The 17,799-nt window shown below is 46.4% G+C and overlaps 1 protein-coding gene and 1 pseudogene across 2 annotated transcripts in view; both read right to left on the reverse strand.

Annotated features, from left to right (window-relative positions):
- Window positions 1–17,799, reverse strand: part of LOC138249627 (zinc finger protein 208-like) — a 161,937-nt pseudogene that overhangs the window by 129,907 nt on the left and 14,231 nt on the right.
- Window positions 1,133–17,799, reverse strand: part of LOC138248903 (zinc finger protein 84-like) — a 222,133-nt gene continuing 205,466 nt past the window's right edge. Inside the window, exon 4 of one of the 2 annotated variants that reach the window (XM_069202884.1) lies at window positions 1,133–6,206. In XM_069202884.1, coding sequence (XP_069058985.1) covers window positions 4,732–6,206 — 1,475 coding nt within the window. In that variant the 3' untranslated portion in view covers window positions 1,133–4,731. Of the gene's footprint in view, window positions 6,799–17,799 lie in introns of both variants that reach the window. The other variant, XM_069202883.1, reaches the window with a different exon arrangement.

Here is a 17,799-nt window from a genome sequence, read left to right on the forward strand (position 1 = left end):
TTGTCTCACTTACCTTCCTTGTTCATTTGTATATCAATACAATTATGTTTTGTACTGAAGTCCAAGTTGTTGTCATGAAGATTTCTTTTAGCGGGGTTACACCCTGCTAAAAAGTAACTGAAGCTCCTTTTTTCTTTGTTGAGTGCGCCCCCGGCACACTAGGGAACGCCTATCCTGCATTTACATGACATTATTGCATCAGCTGTGCAACCCACCTTGCAACTGTACTTTGCGATACTGCCTTCCCTCAACAGTTCTTTGAGAATGAGACAAACAACTGTAGAAATTTTCTGAAGTGTTTTGTTTTTTCAACATAATACATGACACAACGTCTAGCATCCAAAGTGTTCAGACTCCTTTCTGCATATGTTTTAGGATTTTGAAAGAAACTAGGTGTCAAAAGGCTCTTACCAATTGCTTGCATAAGAGCAGATGCGAAGACTATTTCCAATTCCCTACCTAGAACACTATCTGTTCTCAAATAAGAGTGAACAACAGAAGCGCTCCAAGGGGGGAAAGGGGATGGGAAGACAAGAAGAGACAGCCTTGTAGTCACTGGTTCCTTCTCTCCTGTCTGTTTTCTATCTTCTATGTGTAGAGCATGTGATACCGCTAATTTGTTTTCTTATTTGTGGAGTTTTAGGATCTGAAAAAGAAAAACAGCAGTTATCACATTCATTGCCTATTTTGCTAATTAAACCTTTTTTTTTTAACTCTACAACTTTTGCATACCCAATATGACTAAGGCAATTGCTCCTCTTCTATGTGTGTATGACGTTATATATGAGAATTAGATGTTGGTTTAGAAAAGTAGATGAATGTACTTCTGGGACATGATGAAGTGGTTTGGAGTGATCATATGTTGTAGTCCTTTTAAGAAACGAGTCAAGGTGTGGCTTGAACACACAAAGGCTGATCCGGTAACTGAAGGAATGACGATATGGCCAAAAGGTACCTCTTAATTGTACCCAGAGCAAAGGATTAGTGAAAGGACCAACAAGACTTCAGAGAAGGGTGCAGAAAGAGGATCAACATGTTTGGAAACACACCAAGGCACAAATTTGTCCCAATGGCAGGAGTGTACTGTCTAGGTTGAGGTGTGCCTGACTGCCAGAATTACATCACAATCTCATTATTTTTTTTAATGTGTTTATTTAATTTTTGTAATAAACAAGAACATACAGAGAAAACATTGCATAGAAATGTACATCAGAATATGAAAGCAATTTTTGGATCATAGAAAAGCTCTGAAGTTTAGAAAGGTATGACAAAGTGGTCCCATGGTATAAAACAATTGCAGGGCTGTACAGAAATATTACGTGGTGAATTGTTGAGTTGACCTACAATATATCAATGGCACACTGTCCTACTTCAGATTCCAGGGTGAGCAAGTAGTCTCTCAAAGGTTGCCAGACATCTTTTAGCCTACAACTAAGGGGTTGCAGCTGTGCACAGTCTTCACTAATTTCGTCATACTGTGGCATGCTTTTGACTCACACAGAGTCTGTGGGGTACGTCCGCTGCTCCAGTGTAAAGCAAGCTCCCATTTAGCAAGTAGTAGTACCACAGAGATAAATCTGCAGGTGGATGTGGGGATCTCAGGTGTGTATCCTAGCAGTGCTATCAAGAGGTCAGGCGTGACCGTGGCATCAGTCATAGTGGAGATGAGGGAGAACACAGTGGTTCAGTATCAGCCAGGCAGGTGCAATACAGCCTAGAGATGAGTCAATCTCCATCAGTTTCGGATATGAGTGTTAGTAGGGGAAAGTCCTCTTGAGCGAGGGGGTAAGTAGGCATGCATGAGTGCAGGGTATTTTGGAGTCATTGCAGTACAAAGTGGTCCAATTAGGAGGCACTCTGAAAATGGACGTTGTCAGTATGCGCGAGGACATGGACTTACGAGAATACATCTCGTAGCAAGTCTGTCGTATCCAGTCCACAGCGAAATAGTGAACTTTGCTGCGTTTCTGCCATTGCAATAGCCTGTGTGGCTCAGGTTTCATCCCAGACCAAGGGAAACACACCTGCAAACGAATCCCTGACTTTTTGGACTTCTTGTGGGAAGTAGCTGACAACTTAGATAACAATGATGAGCGCTTGGGGCGGCTCTGCAAATGGTCCTGGGACCTTCCCTGTGACTGGGAATGTCGTGGAGGCAACTGGCGTCAAATGACCAGGAGTTTCAATTACAAGGAACGCTCCCTCAGCGCCTTAGGGTTCATATGTGGCAGTCATCACGGGTCTTGGAGTTGTGGTCCGATCAAAGCACAAAGGGCAAACCAGGTGGAGGATCTGTCGCAGACATACCACAGGACTTAAACACCAGTTGGGGGGAAGGGAGGCATACAGGCACATACACAGTGGGAGAGACAGAGTGAAAAAAAAGGTTGACAAAATGCTGAAAAAAAGTTGTCCAAAAGTGGACTGCGGTAAATCACTCAGGATCTGAACTAACTGACGTGGAAAAAAAAAAGAACAGAGGTCAACGTGCTGAGGTGGCACCTATATAGGCACTGCGCAGTTCACTTCCAACCGACGTGGACCAAAAACCAACACCACCTACCGGTGTGCAGAGGAATTGCTCAAAAAGTTGCAGATCCAGTTTGATGCCTGGGGACTTTTCTAATAAAAGGAATCTGCAGTTAGAAGCCTCTATCAGATAAACCACTTTAAATTCCACGAGAGGAGGTTTATACAAGTTATAAGGGACTGTTTTCAACACTGCACTATAATTGGCGGGTGAGTATGGATACCTTGTACAACTGTTGTAATCTGATGCCGGTCCTGTGGGATACTTCGCAATCTGTTTTGGCATGTTCAGTTTAATGAATAAAACTTTAAAATGCCCAATTCATCCCTCCGCCCACCCACATCAAGTCTTTCTAGATGGACAGGAAACAACTAACAAATTATTTCAACTCAACAAAATATCAAAACTATCCCACTGCCTCTGCCACATGTGATGAGGAACACAGTTGAAATCTTACATGATAGGAGCTGCAGAAAGAGTGAAGCCAGTAAAAAACAACTCTGGGTAGTTCTGGTATAGGAGCCTTCTTTTCTGGGGCCATGCAAAGTGCAGTGTCCCATTCACTATAGTTTAAGAGGCACACAATAATGGCACATGGTGGAACGGCTAGAGGTGGGCACTGCATAAGCACCTGATGCGCATGTTCCACAATAAAGACCTCTAAAAAAAGCAGATTTGTTGAATAATTTAGCCAGTATCATCGTCACAAAACTTTCTATTTTGCCCATATTTATGGTTTTGGTGATGCCCAGTGCCAGTACATTGTTTTTTCTTCAGTGGGCTTCCAAAGTTTCATTTTTAGTTTTGATTTCAGGCAGTTCTCGACTACAATTGGTTAGTTGAATGTCATGTACTTCGACTTTGTCCTCACAGTCAGTTATCCCTCATTTCACCATATAAATTCTCTCTGCCATTCTCGCCTTTAGCTGGTCTACGCGCAAAGACAATGAGTCGTTCTTCTCATCTATGATGGACAGGCCAGCTTTTAGGTCTAGTAGAATAGCATTATTACCAGTGGTGTCTAGCATGCCATCGAGGTGTGGTAACCCCCACATCTGTTTTTTCTTGTTTCATCACACCTTTTGGCTTCTGGTCAGACCTTTTTTATCTCCGAAAAAATGCTGTGCAGGTGCTTAAGGATGCATATTGGCTAAATCTACAAGTAGAAAAGTTAGCCGAGGTGCCCTCTTTTAGTCTGATAGATAGCTTTATATCAGTCAAATGTCATTATGAATTTGAAAAATACATGGATTTGATGTTATCTCCTCGAGCATGCGCACTTTACATTAGATTCAGGTAAGGATCGCTACCACTACGCGCTCTTACTTTCAGATGGTCCCCCCAGGACAGTCACTTAAATTCATGTCCAATGGGTTGTGGAACTGTTGAATGTACTGCCCATGTTTTATTCCATTCTACCGCTTAATCTAAGCAGAGGGCTCAATAGATTACACCACTCTGCAGATCCATGGGCTTCAGTAATCGGCTCTTAGGATTTGCAGAACAAACCCCCATGAGACTGTGGTATGTGCATTGGCAAACATTTTTAGATGCAATTTGGCATATCAGAGCAAAGTGTTTGGGGGGCAACTTGTAATGCACTACATTAAAGCTGAATCAAGCCTGAAGACATAACCAAAAATGCAGCATTCTACATATAATTCTGGAATGTCCAATGCCAAAGTATGAACTAGACTTCTGTCCCTTTTCGAGCCTTCCTTGTAACATCTGACTATATTTTTAAACTTACTCATACTGCACTTTTACCTCTGTATTTTAATCTGTTTAGGTAGAGGATGTTATATTACTGTATTTTTATATTTCTTAAAGTGTATTGTAAAATGTGATTTTATGGACTTTGTCCTCACAGTCAGTTATCCCTCACTTCACCATATAAATTCTCTCTGCCATTCTCTCCTTTAGTTGGTCTACGTGCAAAGACAATGAGTCGTTCTTCTCATCTATGATGGACAGGCCAGCGTTTAGGTCTAGTAGAATAGCATTATTACCAGCGGTTTCCAGCTTGCCATTGAAGTGTGGTAACCCCCACATCTGTGTTTTCTTATTTCATCACACCTTTTTGCTTGTAGGGTAGTTTGGATTGGTAGTGATCTGGTTTACCCGTGTTTAGTTTCAGGGGCTCTACTGGTTTCAGCGTCTGATCAGATCAGATTGATGCTAGAGTGACAAAACTTTCACATTCACTCCATGTGTATGGCTTTTCTTGTGTGCTTGCGCTGGTGGAGCTTTACACTTGCTGAATGAGCAAAACCCATTCCACATTCACTGCATGTGTATGGTTTTTCCCCAGTGTGTGTCAGATAGTGTCTCTTTAGATTTGTGGAGCGACAAAAGCTCTTTCCACATTCACTGCATGTGTATGGTTTTTCCCCTGTGTGTGTTCGCTGGTGGCGCTTCAGATGTGTAGATATACTAAAGCCCTTTCCACATTCACTGCATGTGTATGGTTTTTCTCCTGTATGACATCGCAGATGGATGGTTAAGTGTGATGGTTGAGCAAAGCACTTTCCACATTCATTGCATGTGTATGGTTTTTCCCCTGTGTGTGTTCGCTGGTGGATCTTCAGATGTGTAGAACTTCTAAAGTCCTTTCCACATTCACTGCACGTGTAGGGTTTTTCCCCTGTGTGCGTTCGCTGGTGGCTTTTTAGATATGTAGCCTTTGTAAAGCCCTTTCCACATTCACTGCATGTTTTCTCTCCTGTATGCAATCGCAGATGGGTGGTTAGGAATGATGCATCAGCAAAGCTCTTTCCACATTCACTGCATGTGTATGGTTTTTCCCCTGTGTGTGTCAGATAGTGTATCTTTAGATTTGAGGAGCGAGAAAAGCTCTTTCCACATTCACTGCATGTGTATGGTTTTTCCCCAGTGTGTGTCAGATAGTGTGTCGTTAGATGTGTAGAGAGACAAAAGCTCTTTCCACATTCACTGCATGTGTATGGTTTTTCCCCTGTGTGTGTCAAATAGTGTATCTTTAGGAGTGCAGAGCTACTAAAGCTCTTTCCACATTCACTGCATGTGTATGGTTTTTCCCCTGTGTGTGTCAGATAGTGTATCTTTAGATTTGAGGAGCGAGAAAAGCTCTTTCCACATTCACTGCATGTGTATGGTTTTTCCCCAGTGTGTGTCAGATAGTGTGTCATTAGATTTGTAGAGAGACAAAAGCTCTTTCCACATTCACTGCATGTGTATGGTTTTTCCCCCGTGTGTGCCAAATAGTGTCTCTTCAGATGTGCAGAGCTACTAAAGTTCTTTTCACATTCACTGCATGTGTATGGTTTTTCCCCTGTGTGTGTCAGATAGTGTATCTTAAGATTTGAGGCGCGAGAAAAGCTCTTTCCACATTCACTGCATGTGTATGGTTTTTCCCCAGTGTGTGTCGAATAGTGTATCTTTAGATTCGTACAGCCTTTAAAGCTCTTTCCACATTCACTGCATGTGTATGGTTTTTCCCCTGTGTGTGTCAAATAGTGTATCTTTAGGAGTGCAGAGCTACTAAAGCTCTTTCCACATTCACTGCATGTGTATGGTTTTTCCCCAGTGTGTGTCAAATAGTGGCTCTTTAGATGTGCAGAGCTACTAAAGCTCTTTCCACATTCACTACAAGTGCATAGGTTTTCCTCTGTGTGTATACGCTGATGGATCTTGACAACTGATAAACAGGCAAAGCTCTTTCCACATTCTAGATTAATGTTCTGCATTGCAAGTAGTCAAACGCTTCTTTGTTTGAACATTCAGATGTCTGCTTCACTATTCATGTTTTGTATACCTATGGTCCCTTTCAACAGACTGGAAGGTCCAGTCAAAACAGTGTATATGATGGACTAGCACCACAGTATTGATATTATCATGTTAGAGAAGGGAGCACTGCTGTAACTACGCAATAGATTTCTAAGATAAAGGGTGGTATCTAGCATGTTTTAATATTGGATGTGTTCTGCCAGTGTAATTGTTGTGATTTTAATTTATTTTGATGTTTTAGGTCCGGCAGCATGGATGCCTTCAGCCTCTTGAAGCTACCGGCTTGCACTTGATGTTCCTGCAGGATACGCCTATTCATGTACGAGTTTCTGTGTCTTCTGCTGAGTTGTTCTATTTCGAATCAGTGTTTGGCAACATTTCTGTTTCTTGAGCATCAGACCGCTTCCCAGTATTGTCATATTTTCTTCAGTACTCTTCATCATATTATGTTTTCAGGAATCTCCTCTCAAATCCACAAAAGCAGCAAAAAGCACACTATGTCTCTGATGAAATATAAAAAAAATTAAATACTTGAATAAATCTCATCCACTGGTAATTACTCTAGGCAGCAATGCAGTCTATCTTTTTAGCGACTGTGCCACTATAAACAATAATCATTCTTATGGAAATCAGCACTGATCCTGCTCCAAATAGAAAATATCCCAGTATGTACCAGAGTCCACTGTCATCTGAATAGTAACATTAGCAACAACACATAATGGTATTGACCTTGTTGGCCTTCGTTAGTGAGTTGTGGCTTAAGGCCTACAGCACAGCAAGACAATGAATTAATACATTTCACTTTATCATGTTCACAGCTCAGCAAAGAACAATGTTACCCTGAAAATAAAACACAACACAACACAGCTGTCTGAAAAACAAAATCATTTTCATTACAAAAAGCAAATCCTAGAGGGGAAATGAGAATTGGGTGGCATGTCAAAGTGTATGACGTCTGTAAGTTCACTGGCAAAGACAGTGGCCTGGCAATGTCTATATCATCCCAAAGCACTATTATTGGGGCTACCACATTTCAGTGTCTTAATTTGTGCTGGATGCAGAGATGTGTTGAATATTGCTGTGTTTATTTTATTCCACACAAATAGTTTGGAGGGAGGGCAGTTCTTACTGTATGCAACCTTACTCTAAGCCACTAAGTTGGCATGTGCGAATTTCTGTAAAAACAGTCCACTGTCCTAAACTACTGTCAACCATATGAGGTGCCACTAGATTTTGGTGTGATACATGTGATACTCAGATCAGTCAGGAAGCAACCAGGTCTGCTAATCCGATCCAAGTAAGATGTATAAGACTAATGGAAACAGACGTGCACAAGTTAAAACAAGTTCTGGAGGTCCCAGATTTAAAATGACACCGTGTTCTTGTCTTCCAAGTAGCTGCATGAGATAGGTCTGTACCAGTAAAACAGAACAGTAAGAATACTGAAAGGTGTTTAAAGAGACCACAACAATTTCTGTATTTACCCTGCTATCAGGTAGGAGAAGAAAAGCCATGCACTGTTAGACTGATAAGGCTCAGCAAGTAGCTTAAAGTTGCTGCTCACTGGAGTATTGCTGAAAAAATTCCCATGCAGTGTATAGGAAATGACCCTAAACTTGATGAGAACCTGGGAAGATGAGACAAAATGCTGTGTATTGTGATGTATGTCTAGGAAATGTTGCTTTCCTGAAACACAACAGAGCTTGGGTATATACTCGTCAGTTTTTCTATAGAGTACCCTTCAGGACAATTAGTGTTACTGATTTAGAGCTATTACACTTTGTAAGTATATATTAGGCTATAATTGATGACTTATTGGTTTGGTAGATAAACCACTTCATACTATGTGTTTTGCTTGTATTTAAAGATTATTAAAACAAAATACAAAAGAATCCATCAACGCACCAGAAATTGGGAGCTTAGATATCATCAAACAAAACTCAGAATACCCAAAGAAACGTATAGTGCTTTGAGGGAAGCAAGCTCCTTCTAACTGCTGCATTCAGTGCAACTAAAACTATCACCTAGAAAATCTATTGCGTACTACAGACTTGTCCTAACTCAACCTACAGCTCTATTTAATGCTACTCACAAAAACAGCAGCAGTGAGTGAGAGAAGGTATGAATCTGAAAATATTCAACAACTAACCACAATGACACCACAGGCACTGATCACCACACAAACCAAAGGGCAGCATACTACATTTGAATAGTAACCTGCAGACCCAGCAACACCGACACAACCAGCTCCAACCACAAACCAAACATATCCTAAAATGCATGGGCTGATGTGAGGTTCAAGATGCAACCATCCAAGGCATGCTCTGAGACAGACCACAACAGGGCAGACGGCAACAGGCAATGATTTAGGGACACAGTAACTTGGGGCCAGACACATAAAAAGTGAAAGTAAAAATAGCAGTACTGCGATGAGCATTGAGTGGCAGGTGCTGTTTTAAGGTCAGGATACAGGGACCCGCAACTGGGAAACAATGCAATGGCACATTCATTAAACTCTGCATTAAATGGCAATTTAATTGCTTTATGCCACACTATACAAAATCTTTAAAACTTCCACCATGTGCCAGTCTTCGCTATGTTATGCCCGGTATTCCCTGCTCCCAGTCATATGGCAGTCATTAATAAGATGTGACCACACACTGCATCATACTGCTGGGGCTTGGTTATTTACACAATAAACGTACCCAAGGGGCAAAATGCTAGTGAAATCTATCTGGCCTATAAGGAAATTCACTCCTCAAATCTACTCCTTAAATGAATTATATGTTTGAGTAAACACGCATCAATAGATTTCTATTTTGTTTTAAAAAGACTATCACCAATTAAGTGCTTTGGAACCATGCTAAAATAAAACATTTTGTTATAGAAAGTGGTATTATTCTTATCTTTACAAACCATACTAACACATAAATGCTATGTAATTGGTAATTTCAGGTAGCTTTATAATCACTGCACACACAGCAAGCTGCAACCCATGTAACTGTACAATCTGCTCTGAAAATTATTACGTTTACAATGGCTGTATCAACACAGAGGGGTGCTCCATGACGATTTGTGCACAGACCCCACTGTCCTTATACCCAAGGCTGTGAAACCTGCAGATAGGTGGGACTCCTATAGGATGATATCTCTGCTTAATTCGGATACCAAAATACTGGCTATTGTACTGGCAAACCGATTAAGAGGGGTAAATCTTGGAATTGATACACCCAGGCCAGAATGAGCTTATGCCACATTGATCGACCAAACTTAACCTTTGATGTCTTTATGACAACACTGTTGCATCAGAAGAGCTAGGGCTCTGTTGGCGGTAGCCTCACTGGACACCAATAAGGCATTTGATTCAGTGGAATGGCCCTTCTTATTCGGAATTATAAGGAAGATGGGATTTGGCCCCAACTTTTTTGAAATGGGTCAGGTTGCTCTATACTAACCCTACGGTGCAGCTCAGAGTCAACGGGAATAGAAAAAAGAACGTACACAATGCATCTAGAGATGATTGTTCAGAATGACCGAGCTGACCATCATTTGAAGGCACAGTATGTATACACGATGTCAGCATAGTTAAGCACTGTCTTATCTGTTGTTAAAAACTCAATAAAAAGTATTGTTAAAAACAAAGTCCACATATAGTGGTACAGTTTTTAACTTCAGACCATGCAGGGGAGGACTGAAAAGGATGTTTGTTTACAGTAAGAAGTTACACAAAATAAAACCGGATCAAGATTGAGTATCATATGGAGAAACGGTTTGTGAAGGGTTGATGGCAGCAAAGACAGTGCCTAATTAAATACTAGGGTGACCTGATAAATGTAATGGTTGGGTTTCCACGTATGAATTTAAGGGTATAAAAAGTCTAAAACATACACTGTAAGGGGTTAGGTTCCTTTTGAAGCACACGTTTTCCAACACTCCCTAGTAACGTGTATGGACATGTTCCATAATAACCAAAATTCAAATTTTATGGCAACACTAGTAAAGTCTATTTACCTACAAGGACACTGGGACACTTTTGTATCCGAGGGTGTTAATAATGGGGAAACTGAGTATGAGCTTACATTTCAGATGAAGCACAACATCAACATCAGAGACATCATAGGTGCATCAATAAAGCCACCAGTAATGTTGTTGACTATGATGACCTCAGTTTAAAGCAAGAAGGGGCAACATCTCCCATTGTGCGTAGATGTGTCTCGCTTCTGATCCTGAATTTCTACAACCTATCCGGCATACTATTAATAAGTGTTCTGCATATAGCAGATACAGATTCATCCAAATCACACCTAGCCTTTTACCTTCCATAGTCCGTTATCTCCCCCCAATGTGCCTAGAGTATGTTTCTCAACTGTATATATTTATACATCTGTAGTCCAGTTAATTTGTATTCTGTTTGTAAGTTAGGGAATGTTCTCATGTTATTGTCTTCCATCAAATCTTCCAGTTTATTGATCCTGATATTGTCCCAGGATGGTCACATACTTTAGTACGCCTTCTTTCAAAAGTGGTCTCTGTGGTTATTTTCCTCTTCTACCCTGAAAAGCAGCCCCCCCCCCTTCCCAGGCCTCTAGCACTGCTTGTGTGGCTGGGAGTAGTTTTGACCCTTACTGCCAAATAAACAGTGCATAAATTAACAAGTTACTTACCTTCGGTAAGGATTTTTCTGGGGGGTACCAACTGTACCTTCAGATTCATCACCTTTTGACTATCCCAGGTGCAAAACAGCAACCGGAAACTTTCCCCCAATAGTTCTCCCATGCCAGCAGGGGGCACCGGTTCCAAGTCGGCTTTGCACGCAGCACCACGTGAAACTAGAGCTGTAAAGCACCCCTGTCGGCATGTGGAAGTCAATTACTATTTCTTTTTTTTATCATGCCTTTGAGGCTAACAGTTGATACTGACTAATAAAGATAGATGTGGTGCTCAATATAATCAATAGAATATTATTGCTACATGTTTTATTGATAACGTAATAAATAAATACCTATGTGTAAAAGATACATTTGTAAACAGCTATAAGGGGAAATGAGGAGTCTTGGTATAGAAACCCATGCAAAGGGGAATAGAGTGGGTTGGTGAGGAATCTGCAGGTAGACTTTGTATCCACTAGTAAAAGTGTTACCAAAAGGCAGGTAACTTGTTTTTCTGATCAATCAATCAGCTTGGATATACAAAGCGCGGCTAATCACTCGGCAGGGTATCCAGGTGCTAGGGTCTTGTTGGTATCAGGCAATGAGCAGGGTCTTGAGTCCCTTTCTGAATTCCGGGAGAGAGGATGAGGTTCAGAGGTGAAGACGAAGTTTGTTCCAGGACTTGGTAGCGAGGTAGGAGAAGGAGCATCCTCTGCTGTGGCTTCGGCAGATGCCGGGAGTGTAGGCGAGGGAAGTGGAGTGCAGGGGCCTGGAGGGTTGGTGGAAGTTCATGCGGTAGTCGATGTATGATGGTCTTGAATTGGGATCTGTTCTGGATGGGGAGCTAGTGGAGGTTCCAGAGCAGTGGGGGTGATGTACATCTGTTTGGGGAGGTCAAGGATGAGTCTGGCCACTGAGTTCTGAATAGTCTGGAGTTTCTTCAGGAGTTGGGTGGTGATTTCTGCGTAGTGTGTGTTGCCATGGTCCAGATGGATAGTGACTAGGGCTTGAGTGACAGTGTTCCTGGTGCTGGGGAGCCATCTGAAGAATTCTCAGAATATGCAGAGGGTGTGGAAACAGGCAGAGGAGACTGCGTTGATCTGGTGTCTCACGGTGAGATTGCTGTCCAGGATGATGCCAAGGTTGCGGGCGTGGGCTCTAGGTGCGAGTGTGGGTCCGAGATCAGAGGGCCACCAAGTGGCATTCTACATGGATGTGCTGTGCGCAAAAATCAGCACGTCCATCTTGTCCTTGTGGAGCTTCAGGCAGTTGCTCTTCATTCAGTCAGCAACACTAGCCATGCAGTTGTGGAAGTTAGTCCTCGTGGCGGATGGGTCTCTGGAGAGCGAGAGGATGAGCAGAGTGTCATCTGATTAGGATATGATGTGAAGGCTATGAATTCTGACAATGCTGGCCAGGGGCATCATGTATGTGTTGAGCAGGGTGGGGCTTGAGGGAAGAACCTTAAGGGATGCCGCAGATGCTGTTGTTGGGTTCGTAAGTGAAGGCGGAGTCTCCGACTTAGACCGGTGAGGAAGCAGGTGATCCATTTGAGGGAGTCTCCCTGGATTCTCATGTGGTGGAGTCTCGTGTTGAGTGAGTGCGTGGTGGGATATAGTCTTGAATGCTGCTGAGAGGTTGAAGAGGATCTGGGACGATGTTTCCCCAGGTAGAAGAGGGCTCTGATGTCACCAGTGGCAGCGATCAGGGCACTCTTGATGCTGTGGTTGGAGCAGAAACCGGACTGAGAAAGTGTCCAGCAGGTTGATTCTTTCCAGGTGCTTGGTGAGTCGGCGGTTGATGGTCTTCTTGAGGACTATGGCAGGGAAGGGGAGCCAAGAGATGGCACTGTAGTTTTTGAGGTTTGCTGGGGTCGGTGTAGGGTTTCTTGAGGAGTGGATTGACCTTTGAGTGTTTCCATCCCTCGGGGTAGGTGGTCGTGGTGACAGATGTGTTGAGAATACAGGTGAGTTTGCAGCTTATTTTCTCGCTTATAAGGTATATAGGGGGTCATTACAACCCTGGCGGACAGTGTTAAAGCTGCGGAAATACCGCAAACAGGCCGGCGGACAAAAAAAGGGAATTATGACCCTGGCGGAAACCGCCAACTAAGACAGCCACTTTAACACATCGCCCGCCACGGCGGTACAGACAAGCAGCGCGGCGGTTACCGCCAACAGACAGGCGGGAGACAATGTACCGCCCACAGTATTACAACCCGCCAATCCGCCACCTTTTCCGGGGCGGATTCACCGTGGATAAAAACACGGCAGAAACAGCTTTTGCTATGGGAAAACGCTCACCTGAACACATCCCATGAGGAACGACGACTCCATGGACCCGGAATTACAAATACTCCCTGCCCTTGTGTTTCTTCTCCTCTACGAACAACAGCTACGTAGGCGCAGAAGACACCGGTGGAGGGGGAGGCTAAAGTTAGGGGGACACCCACCAAAACACCCCCACCCTCGCATATTACAACATACACACCAATGCATTCACAAAAATCACAGTAACAACCCACAATCCCCCCGGAAGAATGAAAAGACAATGCGAAATTCGGTCAAACATTATAATGTGCCAATATACATGTCATACAAAAATATACAGATATATATTTGAAAATCACTCATAATTATATACAATACGAGAAGTAGTGCAGATATGTACACAACAATGTCTGTGCACCAACAGTCCAAAAATGCATGGGCGAGGCCCACAAACGACACCTGACCACAATCGGAGAGAACACTGCAGGGGCATCAGATAGAAATACTACAGGCACCTCAGGGGGAAGGGAAGGGGGGGCACCTCAGCCAGATGAATGGGAAGCCAGATCCACAACGGGGCTCCATGCCCATTGATGTATCCTGGGGAGTGCAAAGCCACAGTCTCTCAAGTCTCTACACTGGGTGGGTTGCCCACTGTGCCATCCTGGGGAGTGCAAAGCCACAGTGTCTCAAGTCTCTACAGTGGGTGGGTTGCCCACAGTGCCATCCTGGGGAGTGCAAAGCCACAGTCTCTCAAGTCTCTACAGTGGGTGGGTTGCCCACTGTGCCATCCTGGGGAGTGCAAAGCCACAGTCTCTCAAGTCTCTACAGTGGGTGGGTTGCCCACAGTGCCATCCTGGGGAGTGCAAAGCCACAGTCTCTCAAGTCTCTACAGTGGGTGGGTTGCCCACTGTGCCATCCTGGGGAGTGCAAAGCCACAGTCTCTCAAGTCTCTACAGTGGGTGGGTTGCCCACTGTGCCATCCTGGGGAGTCTCAAGTAGATGCAGTTCTCTACTGGTACTGGGTGGGACTGGTGCCCATACTGGATGAGTCTCCCCGTGAAAGTTCATGTCCTGTCCCAGCTGCACATGGGATAAGGATGCATGATGTGGCGGCCTTTTCATTCCTATACGGTGCTTGCCCTGTTCAGCGGTCTTCACCATGGCGGTCTTTGCCCTGATCAGCGGTGCTTTGACATGGCGGTTCTGGACTGTTCAGCGGTGCTTTGACATGGCGGTCTTTGTCCTGTTCAGCGGTGCTTTGCCATGGCGGTTCTGGACTGTTCAGTGGTGCTTTGCCATGGCGGTCTTTGCCCTGTTCAGCGGTGCTCTGACATGGCGGTCTTTGCCCTGTTCAGCAGTGCTTTGACATGGCGGTTCGGGACTGTTCAGCAGTGCTTTGCCATGGCGGTCTTTGCCCTGTTCAGCGGTGCATTGACATGGCGGTTCTGATACCGACATTGGTGTGTGGCATGACGATCTCTACACTGGGCATTGGTGTGTGGCATGACGTTCTCTACACTGGGCATTGGTGTGTGGCATGACGTTCCATCATTGCCCAGCGGGGCTGTGGCAGCCGGGGCCCTCCAGGGCACTGACTCTGGCGGTGGTCTCCTGACCAGTGACGATACTTGGGCCCTCCTGGGCTGTGACTCTGGCGGTGGTCTCCTGACCAGTGACAATACTTGAGCCCTCCTGGGCTGTGACTCTGGCGGTGGTCTCTGGACCAGTGACGATACTGGAGCCCTCCTGGGCTGTGACTCTGGCGGTGGTCTCTGGACCGGTGACGATACTTGGGCCCTCCTGGGCTGTGACTCCGGCGGTGGTCTCCTGACCAGTTACGATACTTGAGCCCTCCTGGGCTGTGACTCTGGCGGTGGTCTCTGGACCAGTGACGATACTTGAGCCCTCCTGGGCTGTGACTCCGGCGGTGGTCTCTGGACCAGTGACGATACTTGAGCCCTCCTGGGCTGTGACTCTGGCGGTGGTCTCTGGACCAGTGACAATACTTGGGCCCTCCTGGGCTGTGACTCCGGCGGTGGTCTCCTGACCAGTGACGATACTTGAGCCCTCCTGGGCTGTGACTCCGGCGGTGGTCTCCTGACCAGTGACGATACTTGAGCCCTCCTGGGCTGTGACTCCGGCGGTGGTCTCCTGACCAGTGACGATACTTGAGCCCTCCTGGGCTGTGACTCTGGCGGTGGTCTCTGGACCAGTGACGACGGTGCTGGCGGTTGGGTCTGGACCTCCGGAAATGATGGTGCACTTCTCCGCCGTGACAATCACAACAGGCTGGCAAGACTTCCCCTGGACCTTCCCCACCTTTGGTGGAGTCACAGCTGACTCACCAATCCCCTTCGAACCCATGTAAGTTGTTGTCCCACCAGGAGTCTTAACACGGTCCCGTCGTCCACTCTCCAATTTTAGAGCCTTTACAGAGGTGTGGGCTGCCAGTGCCTTGGCTCCGGGTCCTACTGCCTGCCCTAGTGGCCGGTGCACTCCACAATCCCTGAACACGCACCACTGGTATTGGAGTCTTTTTGGCTGAGGCGCTACAACGGGACTGATGAATTGGAGGGGGGGGGGGGGGGAGGGGGCAAAAAGGTCAATTTTACACAGGGACAGTTTCTGACGAACACTGGGATGGGTAGCTGGAGGGGGTCTGGGAGTGGAGGAAGAGGAGGTGGTTGTCGGAGGTGTTACTTTAGGTGTTTTGGGTGCAGGTGCAGGTACAGGAGGCTGTCGTGAGGTGGATGGATGTTGGGTGAGTGATTGCTGGCGTTTGTGTACTTTGGGAGGGGGCGTCACAGACACACTGGGAGAGGACACAGGGGACGTGTAAATGGCAGTGGAGGTGGTGAGTGCAGGTGAGTGGCTTGTGGTGCTGGGTGTTCTGGTGCGATTCCTGGTGCCTGTAGATGTGGTGCATGCAGGTGTGTGTGTAGACGAGACTGGGAGGGAGGAGGGAGAAGAGGAGGGGGACACAGTGGAGACAGTGGATGTTGCTGTGTCTGTATGGGTGTGATGCTTGTGTGAGTGCCTGTGGGATGTGTGGTGCCTATGTTTGCTTGAGCTACTTTTGGGTGTTGACTTGTGTGCATGCTGGTCTGTAGGTGTGCTTGGGATGGGCTCGGGCACAGGGGATTGGGTCTGGGTGGAGGAAGTTGGAGGGGGGAGGCTCGACACAGGGACAATGGCTGCCATCAGTGCTGAGGCCAGAGATGGCAGGGTTTGCTGAAGGACAGCCTGACCAAAATGAATGCCCTCCAGGAATGCATTACCTTGTTGCAACTCTCGTTCTACACCCTGGATGGCATTCACAATGGTAGACTGCCCAACAGTGAGTGACCTGAGGAGGTCAATGGCCTCCTCACTGAGGGCAGCAGGGGTGACTGGGGCAGGGCCTGAGGTGCCTGGGGCGAAGGTGATGCCCACCCTCCTGGGTGAGCGGGCACGGGGCGAACGCTGAGGGGCTGCTGGGAGGGCGGAGGTGGCGGCTGTACCTGTAGAAGTGGGGCGCACAGATGGTGCCGCCACCACAGGGGAGCTCCCATCGGCGGACGAGTCCGTGTCGCTGGTTGGTGATCCGGTGGCCGACGTGAAGCTCCTCTCGCCCTCCGTCCCACTGGTGCATTCAGAGTCCGTGGCGTGGCCCTCCATGGCCATGTGGGATGCAGCTCCCTCGTGCTCCGGTGCCACTGTACCTCCGCCTGTTGATGCTGATGTACAAAAGGACAGAGAGAGCAGGAAAAAGGGGGGGAGACAGAAGAAAGAGTTTTAGTGCATGGCATTCTGCTACCGTTGGCGGACAAGACAGACGCAGCAGCCCCCTGCATTACGCCGTGCTCCTGCACTCTGCACACGCAATTTCTGGGTTATGGCCTACATGGCAATGGTGGACATCTGCGCACATGGATGCCACAGGGGCAAATATACCTCGACTTGGCACTCTGCCGAGGTGGGGTTGAGTGCCACATGGCCTACATTACGGAGGGGCCTTGCCTACCTAACTCGCCCTGGCCTAGGGACACCCACAGCCCACCTCCCCCACCCAGACACCTCCACTGCACGCAAAGTCTGCAGAATGAGGTTGTACTCACCCCCTTGTGTCTGCTGTGATATCCTCAAGCGCCCATCCAACTCAGGGTAGGCCACCGCCAGGATCCGGAACATCAGAGGGGTCATGGTGCGACGGGCACCCCTCCCACGTTGGGAGGCCATCCCCAGCTGAGCCTCCGCCGTCTTCTTGCTGCAGCAGCGAATGTCCTCCCATCTTTTCCGGCAGTGGGTGCCCCGTCTCTGGTGGGCCCCCAGGGTCCGGACCTCCTTGGCGATGGCACGCCAGATGTCCCTCTTCTGGTGGGCGCTGACCTACATGACATGCACAAGGGAAGAGGAACAGTCATTACCAACTGCACCGTCGTTGTGAGTGGCCCCCTCCCTACTCCGGCCATGTGGCCCATTCATTCCCATGCATTAATGTTCTTAGAACTCTGCCCCCTTCCCTCTTCCACCCAGCCCTCTCCACCCAGGCCTAGCCCATACAACGTGCTCCCTGTGTACTAACCTGTTGGTCTGGAGGACC

This window comes from Pleurodeles waltl, chromosome 8 (assembly GCF_031143425.1).
Source record: "Pleurodeles waltl isolate 20211129_DDA chromosome 8, aPleWal1.hap1.20221129, whole genome shotgun sequence".
Lineage (NCBI taxonomy): Eukaryota > Metazoa > Chordata > Amphibia > Caudata > Salamandridae > Pleurodeles > Pleurodeles waltl.